This window comes from Artemia franciscana, chromosome 7 (assembly GCF_032884065.1).
Source record: "Artemia franciscana chromosome 7, ASM3288406v1, whole genome shotgun sequence".
NCBI lineage: Eukaryota > Metazoa > Arthropoda > Branchiopoda > Anostraca > Artemiidae > Artemia > Artemia franciscana.
The window spans coordinates 20,923,497-20,937,801 of NC_088869.1; the positions used below are offsets into that span (position 1 = coordinate 20,923,497).

Consider the following 14,305-nt stretch of genomic DNA (forward strand, 5'->3'; position numbering starts at 1 on the left):
AGTGACACGGCTCAATAGTAAACGAAACTCTAAGAAACAGAGTTTCGGTTACAATAGATACATCAAAAGAACTAAATGTTGATATTTATTCTAAATGTATAAAATTGATCAGCGAACCTGAAAAATTTTGCCAATTTTTAAAAAAGGAAGGAAACACCCTAAATCATCAAGTGAACTTAATGAAAATCACACGATCAGATTCAGCATATCAGAGAACCCTGATGTAGAGGTTTCAAGATCCTTCAAACAAAAACTATATCGCGTTTTTAGAGCTATAATGAGAGAAAGATTGAGATGGCTAGGCCACATTCTGCGGATGAATGTTGACTGATTGCCAAATATTGTCCCTATTGGCCAACTGTCTAGGGCCAAACGAAAAACAGGTCGTCGCTGAATGGGGTTGCAGGATTTTGTAAGGAAACGTTTAAAGAAAATCAGAATTTCCTGCCGGGGGTGTAAAGAGGGAGGCTTTGAATAGGTTGGGAAGAACAAGGAGCATGCGTTAGCTGTGGTGGCCTGAAGTGGCTTGATGTTGCAGTAAGTTGTTAGTAGTAGTGTTTAGAGGGTAATACCACATCTGTCATCAAACATCAATGTAGAGATGAAATGAAAACCCATGGTTGTTTCCGTTTCCCAGTCAGTCTGGAATTTCTATATTGGTCAATTTCATCACCAACACTTTTTGGTTAATTTGAATATTTATGGCTCAACAGGCACTCATTATACGAAAGCGGTAAAGGAGCAGAATTTTCGAGATCTTCGACACTTCTTAGAAATTTTCATTTTACTTGCTCCCTTCTCTTATGTTTGACCAAAATTACAGCACACATTCTAGAGACCATAGTTAACATTCTTGGAAAAATGATGCAAAGACTCTCCCATTGAAACTTTTATCTTATACAAATAGCATTATTTGTTCTTCTCTTCGTCTGAAGTGCTAAGATAGTTTTTCCCACCAAACGCCTTGCAAAAGCAATTCGATTCATCTCAAACTTCGGACAGAATGATTATTTACATTTGAAGAAACAACATTAGAGGATGTTGAAATATTCTTAATTAAAATAGTATTTGTAAACTCTATAAACTTTTAATAAACTTAGTTCAAAAGCTAGAAAACAAACGACGTTAGTAAAAATATTTGATATATATACGATCTGTGCATGAAACATTCACATGTGTTGCGTCACACTTGAACGATTTGTCGATAGATACGATTCTTCCTCGCAATGCTTTGATTCGGAATGCTTTGAGACTCGATAGTATTCAGCAAATTCACCCTGAAAGATGAGAACTGGTTTATATCTTATACTTATATAGTTGGCAAGTGCCCTTAACTTATAAAAATCCTGATAATATAAATATTTTAACGTATAAAAACATACATGGGAGATACGTAAATCTGTATCAAGGCCTGTAGTTATGTGAATAGCAAGTATAGCTTAAAATATCATAGATATTAAAGGCAACTGATCATAATAATGATTTTGAAATTTACCATGAAAATTTCTCATTTTTGTAAATAAGTGTATAGTCCTTTTTTGTGAATAATTAATAATTTGTGAATAAAAAATAATTTTTATGAATAATATTATGATCGATAGTATTCAGCAAATTCACCCTGAAAGATGAGAACTGGTTAATATCTTTTACTTTATATAGTTGGCAAGTGCCCTTAACTTAAAAAAAATCACATGTATAACAATCGTTCTTATAATAACCACACGGCACACTATAAAACGGATATTATTCTCTTGTGCACTTTTTCAAACAGTCAGCTTGTTGAGTCAAATAAAGAAAATTTAGGATTTCGGAGTCCAAACCTCTCCTAGTGTATACGGCCCTTGCAAGGAATATACATAATTATATAGACTTTATACAGTCAGCACGTTTCATTTAAAGGTGACAAAATTTATGTTTAGTTTGGCAAGCATACTCTGTCTCGTCTAATGACTGTTGGATCAAACTAAAAATTTCAAGATTTTTCTTTCTTTTTTGGGGAGGGGGAAAGGAAACTATCTGGGATTTTTTTTTCAGCGGGGGTTACAAAAAAAATTCGGTAATGGAGGCTACTAAAAACTTTAAAAACAAATTGGTTTATATTCACTTTTTGTTACGTTTTTACGAGTCAACCAAAATATCTCGGGAGGCTGGGGGGGGGGTTCAAACCCCTATCTTTCACTTTTTCGTTATAGTTGTGACCATACCTATCTACTTGCTATATTTATTCAGCGTCACTGTTTTATTTTTTCTTTAAAGCTGCAAAAAAAAAAGGAAAATACAAACCAAAACATCCGTAGAACTTTCTTCTCTTGTTTTGTTTCAAGGGGAAGAACAGATTTTAATAATATAAAATAGTTAAATTTCACAAAAATAATAGTAAAAATACACGTATCCTTGTATGGCAAGATCAGCAAATTGACCGTATTTTATACATGTTGTATGTTCTACGATATAAATAGCTTTGAACATACCTCTCCACAAGTTTTAATTTCTAAATTAAGATTTATGACATCAGAAACGTATCCACTATTTTTAGGGGGGGTTCGCAAAAGGATCATTTTCGGGGGGGGGGAATCTTTAAAAAACGTATCAAAAATTTTTACTCATTTTTGTTACGCCTTGTATCACATATAGGAAAAATCCCGTGACCTTTTCACCCAGAACAGCAATTTTTCAAGAGATACCTGCGCTATGTCATGCCTTGTCATGCATTATATCATCTTGCATATGAAGTTGCAGTTTTTGCCAATAATTGCAGTTTATTTCAATATTATCCCTTGTTACTTACAAAACACATGTATATATAAAAATAGCTTTAAAATGAGCCCTTGAACATTTTTTTATGATGTTTTAGTGTCCAACTAGTGGCAAGTTGAAAAAAAGTTACTTTCCTTGTTGCTCAATATGGGGGACTACAATTCTCCTATGTGAGATTTCCAGCTATGGCGACTTCAATGGAGCAGTTTCAATTTTGATCAAACACCATTTCCGCGAGGTTTCAGGCTATTTTTCGAAATTTCCATAATCTATTTTCGTAATGAACTTGTACCATTAAAATTAATTGAAATAGTAGTTATCATTGTTGAGTCAACGAAAAATGATCATTGTTCCTCACTTAACTGGTTTTTTTTTTTTTTTTTTTTTTTTTTTTTTTTTTTTTTTTTTTTTTTTTTTTTTTTTTTTATAGATGGGTCTTTAAATATTCGGTTACAGCGATCTAGAGCTCGTTCTTTACTAGATTAAATAAATAAAAAATAGTTTTTTAACTGCGAGTAAGGAGTGATATTTTAAATTAAAACGAACACAAATTATTCCGTATATGAAAGGGGTTGTCCCCTTCTCAACGCCTGGCTCTTTACGCTAAAGTTTGACCTTTTCTCAAAGCTCTACTTTTTAAAACATTAAAAAACTTTAGCGGAGAGAACGAGGCGTTGAGGAGGGACAACCCCTTTCATATACGGAGTAATTTCTGTTCGTTTTAAGTTTAAATGTCGCTCCTTACTTGCAGCTAAAAAAAACTAGTTTTTTTATTTAATTTCTGGATGTTTTTGAATTAATGCATGTTTTGATTTTGGCTCACCGCACCTGAATAATTAAAACGAAATTTCCATATTAATTTTTTTCGTCTAAACATGCATCTAAACTTGCTTTTTCACAGTTTTGATCAGACGATTTTGATTTAAAAAAAAGGGGTGGGGAAGGAGGCCTAGTTGCCCTCCAATTTTTGGTTACTTAAAAAAGGCAACTAGAACTTTTATTTTTTTTGCGAACGTTTTTACTAGTTATAAATAAACGTAACTTACGAATTAACTTATGTAACGAACTTCTATATTTGTATATTTTTATTACGTATATGATAAGATTCGCTCCCTTGTCAATACCTCGCTCTTTACACTAAAGCTTGAACTTTGTCCCAATTCTTTAAGAATGACCTCTGAATCACAAAGGCCATAGAATAGGCGGTTGAAATTACTAAAAATACTTTACTGTAATGAGCGAGGTATTGTGGAGGAGATGAACACCCTTATTTACCTAATTATTTCTGTTCCTTTTAGGTTTTAATGCTCCTCCTTACATCAAACTAAAAAAAAAAAAAAAAAAAATTTAAATAATGCTAGAAAATCCTGCAGCCCCTTTATGGAAATTCTCTTCCCTCATGATAAATTCTTCCATTGAGAGATCCTCCCAAGTAACCCCCCCCCTTCCCCAACCAACCAACCTCCACCCCCCCCTTCAGCACAAAAAATTCCCCCTGAAAACGTCTGTAAACTTCCCAATAACCCTTACAATATGTAAACAGTGATCAGTCTTGCAGCCCCTCCCCCGGGGACTGTGGATGATTACGTCGTCCCGAAAGACATAATTATAAGGTTTTCCGACTATGCTGAACAAACTGGCCACCTCAAAATTTTGATCTGGTAACTTTGGGAAAAAATGAGCGTAGGAGGGGGCCTAGGTGCCCTAATATTTTTGGTCACATAAAAAGGGCACTAGAACTTTAATTTCCGTTAGAATGAGCCATCTCACAACATTTTAGGATCACTGGGTCGATACAATCACCCCTTGAAAAAAAAAAAAAAAAAAAAAAAAAAAAAAAAAAACGCAACCGTGATTTGTCTTCTGGCAAAAAAAAAATACAGAATTCCGAATTTTTGTAGATAGGAACTTGAAACTTCTACAGTAGGGTTCTCCAATACGTTGAATTTTATGGTGTGATTTTCGTTAAGATTCAATTACTTTTAGGGGATGTTTCTATATTCAATTTAAATCAATAGAAGGTTGTACTAAAGAAAAAAAAATATATTTTACAAAATTACTATAACGAGAATTATTAGTGGAGAAAACAATGCACCTGGTGTTTGCTAAGTTTCCACTGGCATGCTTAATTTTCCATTCTATCTTTATTTTTTCCAAACGGCAAATAAATAGACTTTTTTTTGATCGACTTTGCTTAATTTACTGAATTTTTTGGAGATACTTCAAAATCGTTATTGAAAAAACCAAATTGTTCATTACTAGAATGTCAGAACTATCTTGCCTATATAGTGAATAGCTAGTGTTCAAATTATTTCAATTATACAAATTAGAAAATATCATACTTTGAAGCCCACAACAGAGCAAATAGAAGCTTATAAAACTTTATTTAATAGAGACATCGAAAAAGTTACATTTTTTTCAAATTTCTATGTGCAGCAGCCTACTAAGGAATTGATAATCACTCAGGCAGCAAATCCTTATTTTCAAATTTGGGACCAAGCCAAGATGCACGGTCCAGATTAATAGAAATCCAGCAGCAACGTAATACAATTCTTTACTACTGTACATAGTATGATAATAGCTATGTCTGTGACGTAACTGCTGCCTATGATGCTGGTAGTTTTTACATCTTAAAAAATAACACGTTAATGTAATGATAAACTTAAATAATGCAAGACATATACGTCATCATATCGTCATATTCTAAAACAAAAAGTGACTACCTACCGCTCACTACTACTTATCAGTGCGGCAATTCACGAAAATATACTGAGGGGGGGGGGGGTAAATTTTTCATTTTTTCAATTTCTTCAATACTCGACAAGCAATATTTTGATATGCCTCTTCTATTGACGCAACTGCTCATTACTAGCGGAAAACAAAGTGTCATGTACAATAAAGATTATCAAGATGCAAGTCTAACTTGCCTCAGAAGCACCCACCGCAGTCCTAACACTTTTATGTTCTTTATCCAAAATGATCATACATTACACCATAATAGCCCCCATAATAATTATGTGGGTTAAACAATTATGGGCAAGATTCCAAAGGCCATTTATCTCCATGTGAGCACCAAATTGTAAATGCATATTTTTTAATTGCAATGTAAAACTGAATGGATTAAAACGATCTGCAGTTCTAATTGGCAAATTTTGGTCCTTTATCTATTGGTCTTCCGTTAATGTTTATTTATTTTCACTTTTTAAAACTGACAATCACTTCCATGAGTTCAAAATTGCTATTTTTTCTGAAAAGTCATCAACGTTCTTCATAAGAAGATGATCGGCATTATCATACATGACAAGTGTGCACAATCTTTTTAATTAATTGGGCATTCAACCATGATCAAATCGATCTGAATTTAACAAGATAATTAAGAATTAAATATTCTCACTCATCAACGATCAGGTAGTCTTTGATTACAAAGATCGTGCTTTCTGGTCATCCATCTGGAGCCAGACAAAAAACAGGTCGTTCCCAAACGGAGTGACAAGCAATTTGGAAATCAGGAAATCAGAACTTCGTTGGAGGGTGTAGAGAGTAAAACTTTGGATAGATTAGGATGGAACTAGATTGTACACAGACTGGTGCTCCAGGGAGTTGTTAGTAGTAGTAGAAGCTATTAATATTAACAAACATGCTTCTAAATTGGTCTATAACATGCATGTACTGGCAGTATTTTTTAAGCACTGTGTGTACATTCAAAAATTTTACAGGAAAAAAAAAGAAGAAAAAACACTTATTTTTAACCTGCTGGTTCGTTTCAAATTATGCTTGAGACACAAAATAAAATATTCTTTTAAACTCAAAAATCTGTTCATATTCACCTTTTTACTAACACCAAGCTATCATTTTCAGATGAAGACACCTGCATGCAAAACAATCTAACAATATTGAGAACCACTGTGATACACCCCCTCCCCCTGAAGTATCCTTTACGGGGATGACTCAACATTTATTGAGGAAAAAACATCACGATGGCGTGAAATTATCATAAAATCATTTGCTACTTTTCTACCTTAAAGGGGATTCGGTACCTTAACAGATCGTACTATCTCGTTCATTATAATCTTTTTTAGTTTGTGCGGCCAAACTGTTTAGAATTGACTGATCAACCTTGCCATAGCTTCTAGAGCTTGGATAAGAGATCCAAAGCAGAAAGCTAAAAGCCAACAGCCACTTTTCCGGAAATCTTGGAAAAACCAGTTAATTTCTGCTGTTTTGTCCCAGAGATAGAGAAATTGAATTTTAATGACAATTGAATGATTAGAATATGTTCATTGTCTTTTTCGATTGAACATAGCAGAATTTTCCTTTTAAAAGTTCAGGAAAGCATAATCCTTAAAAATGTTCTTACCTGCTTGGAAACCATTAAAAATAAGCTCAAATAAGCTCAGCTATGAGGGTTCCCTGTTGTGGTACCCGCCTTGATTAAAAACCTTTTCGACATCGGATACGCATTATTTATGATGTATTTACATTGTATAGACAACCCTTTGCTCAACAATTAAGATGTTACACGTTTTCTTTATTTTAAACTAGCCCCTTGTTAGTTTTTCGAACTGTTGACAAAATTAAAATCTTTCAATCTATTTTTCCCAAAATTGCTTTGGGAGTTACCCATGAAACTAGAAAAATTTACAAATGCGCCCTTTGTCTTTGAGACTGTCAACTGACGCTGAAACTTACAAAACGATTTTTCAAGGGATTGAATCGCCTTAATATTCCAGAAAACTGATTAATCAGCAGTGGAAATACGAAAGGCGTTAAGTGACATTTTGCAAAATGTTCAGAAGTAAAAAATTATTTTGGAAAATAAGCCTTCGTATCTCTCTCCAAAGCCCCATATATCTCTAATCGTGCCTTTCTAGCTATCTCATGGTGGATATTATTTGACAATCTCCATGGCTGTGGAAAAGTCGTGCACTAAACAATTTTCGGTCTGCAAAACTGAAATTTGGTTATAAAGTATTTTGAGTGTTTAATAAAATTGAGAGTATCTCATATGCCGACACGTGTCTTTTGATTAAACAAATTGATTGGGCGTACCTGATTTTAGTAGAACAGGTATACAACTCATGTTTAACTAATATGTCACATACCACCTTTCGTATTTCAGCAGCCGAAAATTAGCCTGATTGAGAGTCAAAATAAACTAACCACTTTTCACAATTTTGTTATCATTTTCAGCCACCATATAAATTTGATAAAGAAAGAATACGATTATAAAGTTTACGTAGGTTATTGGAACAAAGGAAAAGTTTAAACTGTTATGGTATTACTTTTAAGTTGAGACTTAGCAATCGACCAAAACAGATCTTAACAAAAAAAAGCTTTAACCATGAAGATTCTATCATTTGCCCTTTTCCCTTGGAAGTACGATTTAAGAAAAAAGAAACAAACAGGATAACCCCAAAGTGTGTTCGAACACGTCATGATTACTTATCAGGCCACAGTCTGGATTAGTTGCTCATAAGTTACGCTTGCTAACCAGAAAAGTAGTATACACGAAGATAAGTGACGTCATTTCAGAGAACATGAAACTGCTTGTAGATAAACAAAAAGGAAGAGTAACTGTGAAATACGACACTTCTCCTCGACTTTCGAACAAGCTTTTGTCGAGAACACGTGCTTAATTTTGTCATTGACTTAGCTGTCCATGGCCTTTCAGTTAACAAGCTGCCGGATAAGTGTAGGTACTTATCTTTTGCCATTGGGGCTAATTAAGAGAAGGATATGAATTTAAATCCCCCAAAGTTTTCATGAAATATGTTTTTTGGGTGTTCTCTTTGAAAAATATCTTCTTTTTTTTGTATTTTCATGGAACAAAAAATACTACAACCTTTCCCAGATTTTGGTGAATATATTTTGAACACCCCCCCCCCCCCCCGCCTGCCACCAGAATCTTCTTGAATTGGTGGTATTGGCCATTGCATACGGGGAAGTTAGTGTATAAAAGAGATATTCGAAGGTACTACAAATGCTGAAGGACGGCTCAGACGACGTTCGTAAAGTTCGTAAGGTCATTCGCAATGTTCGTAAAGTTAGTTCGTTAACCTTCCGCAAACCATTTCGTGAGCAGCCATTAAAGCTAAACTTTAGTTAACTTTTTTCGTAAAATTGATAAAGTTGACCAATAGGGAAATAGTTCCAGAGCAAAACTTTTAAACAGATTTGGAAATGTGGAAGCAGGAAACTGAAGATAGGCTGATTTCTCTAGCCTGAGAAAAGCCTGTTTCGTCAACAGCAAATTGAAGGTTATGATGATGGCTTGACAACACCTCGACAAGACTAGGAGCTGACTAGGAGGAATGGTAGAAGTCTCTATTGAGTATGGCAAAGTGTAGTAGACATCAGTGGTTTGGAATTTAGTTTCAGTATTTTGCACTAAATATCTAGGGTGCTATGGGTCTGAATTCTTGCCAGGATTTTTGGCACCACTCTCAACTTCACAAGAAAATATGAACAACCAAGGAATCTGGATCCTGAGAACAGAATATGTAACAAGCTCTTATGCCTCATTAAACTATCCTCACACCCCAAGCTCCTTATTTCTTCAAAAAAAAATTTCCAAAATATAAAATGCTTCAGAAATGCTCAAAACACAGGTAAAGTAGAAAGCTCATATGAGCGGTGAAAACTTTACGGAAACACACTTTGCGAACGCCGTCCTTAAAGCTTAGGAGCAATTTTTGCAAGATCAATGTCATCTAAATAGTTAAATATTAGATGTCGCTAAAAAGAAAAACAGCCAATCCTTTCACATAGATTTTGTATCAACCTAGCCAACACTTTTTTGGCACCCCTACTTTCTATTTTTCTCCCTAATGATGACGGTAAATTGACACCATCATTAACACTGAACTGTTTGGAAAATGTATCCCATACTCAAATTATTTAACGTATATATTTGTCGAAATTTAGCAAAAAGAATTTCCTGAATGAGTTTAAAATGTAGTTTGGTATATTTATTTCAAACTTTCCTTAAAGAAGTGTTATCCCTTGCATTGATAGATTATCAAATACCGCAGAAAACTAGGCTTTCAAACAAGCATAAAAATAGTTTGGTTGGTTTAATGTAGAATTACATTTAGATTGCATTAAAAAAAAAAAAAAATCGGTGATTTCATTTCCATTAAAAATTAGAGAGAAAAGAAACTAGTAATGCTATCAAAAGAAGCAGATAAACAAATTTAGTGAAATTATTAATGTTGTTTAAGAAGATGTTAATTAATGTTATTAAAAGAAGAAGAAATGTGAATTAATTGGAAAACACAAACTCTGTTCAAGTTAATTTAGTGAAAACTGTTTGTTTGGAATAGAAAGTATGACAATAATGTTATAAAACTAATTAATTTTCGACTCATTATTTATTAAAATTAGGAATATCTACTAGACGTCTTCGGCACTCGTTATTCCACGAAATGCAAGGAATAAATCGATTTTTAAGGAAAATTCGAGACGCTGTCATTTACTAACGGACCAAAATAAAAATCTTACTTGCCTAGTTACACATTTTAAACACAAATTTTTCGAAATTTTTGGTACTTGTCTGTTATAGCCCCTATGTTAAGTTCTTCATCTAGGTAGAATCTATTTCTGTGACAAATCCTAATGAGATATCATAAAATATGTTGAAAAATATAATACTTTAGAAACAAATGTGGGCTATATGTTTGCACATTAGGGGGGGGGGGTTAAAATACAGCGTGGCAGCATACAAAATATCTTAGGTACAATTATTCTACATATTGTGAAGTAAGAGTTGTTTTCTAACTTAAAACAGTGTCCAAATACTTTATCCCACCCCCTAATGTGCAAATATATAGCCCAAATTATATATTCCCCTTCTATCTTTTCACTTCTCTTTGTCTTGTCTCACGCTAAGCTGAAAGAAACTAGCGGAGAAACCGGTTCTACAGTGCATCAATGGATATAACAGAGATATAACACATATATGTAACATGCATACTAATGGATATAACAACATAGGCGCTATAACAGACACGAACTCTTTTAGCTTTCAACATGAATATTCTCTTTGGCCCTTAAATGTTTTAAGTAGTTTTGGATTAAAAAGGAAAAAGAGCCTCCACATTCATTGAATGTGCATAGTCCGTCGAACGAAAATTTCAGTTGCTGGGTCTTTTTTATAGGGACAAGTAGCAAGTCTGTCACCCAGCCTGATGTCAGCTGGATTCAAACTCCGGATCCCGTATTGTCAAGCAGATCGTCAATCTACTAGGTTTCCACAAGATAATTAACTTTGTAGACCAGGTATAGTTTGTAACATCGTTATAGCAATTTTTAATACTGGGGTGTCAGTAATCTTATCAGTCCTGAAAAGATTTTGAATCGCTTCAAAACAATTTTCCCAGTGTTAATCAATCTAATTTGGTCTTAAATATGCTTGAATTAAATATGCAAAAAAAAAAAAAACACTTCAAAGCTGGAGAGTGCATATAATTCTGAATTTCATTATGAACGGTTACTAAAAATGCAAATACCACAAAAAATCGTTCTCATGGTCGCTCTCACCTATACTGCCCTCGTTGTGAATGCAGCTGTACCTCTATCACAATACTAAATGAAAATAGGTGACCTAAGTGTTTCTTGCCACAAGTGAGGTTAGTATAAACGTATACAAGAAAAGCCATCAGCTATATTCTGGATATTATAAGTGCTAAGAACGGCTGTTACACTATACCAACCTAACATTATAATTGTATATTATAATATCTCTCTGCACCAGCTTTGCTCGAGCCATACTTAAGTCACAATTGTTTACAAAAGAAAAGGCAACATTTATAATGAAATTACACCCCTTGTACTGCAGAGGCAGAGAATGAAAATGGCAAAAATTGATCTGAGAAGCCTTTATCTATAGTAATTCGGTCCCAAGCATTGTCTATTGACACTAAGTCTTTATGTCGTTTTCGAGATTCATCTTAAAGATAGAACTACTAGTATCAAGCTTTTCTGAATTAAAATTATGATTCGAATCTCCACTTCCATTTGTAAATCATAAAAGTTACACTTGAAAGTTGAACATAGCTCAATTCTCCAAGTAACACCCATAATACATTGCTGGAACTGTTATTGTACATGATTTTTCATCTAAAAGTTTAGCTGTACTTTAGCTTGGGCGTCAAGCTACAGACTAGCATTGCCACTTTGATTATTTTATAATACGCCAGATGGTAGTTGACATTCTTGGGATAGAACTTACTCCAGTTTCGTGTCTTATTATGTGTCTGAAAACTTTTGAAGAAAACATTTGCATAAAATTGGTAACTGATTTTTACTCAACGATGAGAAGAACTTGTTTAAACGAGAAACAAGTTTAAAATTGTTGATTATCTTTGACTAAATTAGTGGAATATCAGAAGGGTCATTTTGAGAACTTTGGCAATACCTTTGGCTCGTGGTAAAAATAGATACCCAAATATATCTTACCTGGCAGCTATTGTGATGACCCGCCTGGACAAGTAATTCTTATCTAAGTTCTTGAAAAAAAGCAGTTGGACAGCAAGGCTTTTGGCGACATTTAAGTTGTCTTTTCCATTCTTTTGTGCAATCTATTATTATTGGACGACAATCTGCAGACATTTGTCAGTGTTTCTCTTTGGCAAGATAAATGTTCTTATTATATCTCATTTGAATTCACAGTTTAACCTAATTCATATACTTGGCAATTTCATTGCATTAGCTGCAAATTATGTTGCCACATATTAGGAGGAATGAGCCTGTTAGGATTTGTAGGTTCCAAAAATTACCTAGCGTTTCAGAATAAAAATTTTCGCTCCCCCACCCTTCTATGGACCTGCCTTAGGTGATATAACCGCAATTTTGTAAGAATTTTCATTGGGTTGATTTTAAATTACGAAGTTTTTAGGTCAGAACCACATTTTCGGCAGTGTTGCCTTAAATCATGAAAATGAATAAACTAAACCAAATAGTTAAATTTTGGCAACACTTTTTGTCCATAAAATTCTAAAATTCAAACCTGTTGATTTACAAAGACGATTATACCTTCAAAGGAAAGGTAAATCTACTTGAGCAGTTTGGTCTCGTATGTTTTTAGATCATATTTGCTGACATTTCACCCATGCTTCTTTTTCTTATACTGCTACCAAGAATTGCACAACTACGTAGAGATCTTTCTCGATAAAAATTGAATTCCCAATTTTTCCAATTTTTAAGATATATATGAAAAATATTTTGACTATCAAATATTAAATAACCAAGAACTGCACAACTGCGTAGAGATCTTTCTCGATAAAAATTTAATTCCCAATTTTTTTTTTTTTTAATTTTGTAGATACATGTGGTTGTGCAAGTTCCCCCTTGGCAAATTCAAAATCAAATTTAATTTTCCCTGTCCTTAGTGCTTTAAATATAAGAAAAAATACCTAAAACTGATGAAAGATATTTTGACTATCAAATATTAAATAACCAAGAACTAGCGTTAAAAACGGTGATAAGAGGAAGGAGACAGAAACTTTCCTCTTTCTGCAAAAAAAATGAGTATAGAATAGATCTTATTCATAAGCTAAACTATACATAAAGGAATGTGGCTGAAAGAAATTAGCCGAATCCATTTTCTGAAAAACATCAACCCCTTTTTGGGGCGAATCATTTTTAACAGGGATAGTCGTACCAAGAATTGGTCGGTAAAAACAAGGAGAAGGCTCATTCAAACGAAAATTCGAAACTCTGGCGTTTCCTTTACTTTCTTGCGAATAAGGAGTTATAGTTATTATAACTCTTTAAGCTAGCCACAGTATTTTTAGCAACATCTTTTCAGTGTTAGACACGCTCCCTATAAAAAATAAACAAGCAAAATTGAAGTATTATTGCTAAAGTGGTCTAAAAATGTATGAGATTTTTCAGGGCAAATCATTCTATTTAAAACCAATATACTAGTTGCAATCTCCAAACGAGGATTAGTGTATAAAAAAATGCTCATCTGAACGTCCTTTCTTCAAAACACTGAAATGTTTCCCAGAGGAAATATTTGAAGTACCAAGGACATTAAAATAAAACTTTTTCGGAGCTCTGCACCCATTTTAGGTCTATTCATACCTCGAAATCAGAACTTTCTTGTGGTTGTTTGAAAATATGAAGTTTTTGGGATAGTATCACATTTATGCCAGCATTGTCCCTTTGAACCATGAGAACAAATAAGCAAAACTAAGTAGTTGTAGTTGAATACGCTTTTCATTCGTAAAAACTACAATCTTTAGATGCCCAAAGACAGCTACACCCTCTTGAACTGTTTAGTCTTATATGCTTTTAGCGTGTTTTTTGCTGATTCACCCCCCCCCCCTGTTTTTTTATTTTTGAATTTGGGGTTCTTTTCATTAAAAATTAAATTTCCGATTTTCTCGCCTTTTTGAGATGGTTGTTTAGGCTTCCATTGAACCAATTCAAGTAATCAAATTTCATTATCACAGTCCTTGGTAAATTAGGAACTATTTTGGGTGTTTATTTAAGGGTATTCATAGAAAAAATCTGTTTCATCAAAAATTTGTTTTATCTTATCATC

At 33.7% G+C, this 14,305-nt stretch overlaps 1 protein-coding gene across 3 annotated transcripts in view; it reads right to left on the reverse strand.

Moving 5' to 3' along the window:
• Positions 1-1,067: 1,067 nt before the first annotated feature.
• The window catches only part of LOC136028975 (cytochrome c oxidase assembly factor 6 homolog), a 67,063-nt gene continuing 53,825 nt past the window's right edge, over positions 1,068-14,305 (reverse strand). For all 3 annotated transcript variants that reach the window (XM_065706972.1, XM_065706973.1, XM_065706971.1), the window contains one exon: positions 1,068-1,277. In XM_065706972.1, the coding sequence (XP_065563044.1) occupies positions 1,184-1,277 (94 nt within the window). In that variant the 3' untranslated portion in view covers positions 1,068-1,183. The remainder of the gene's footprint in view (positions 1,278-14,305) is intronic.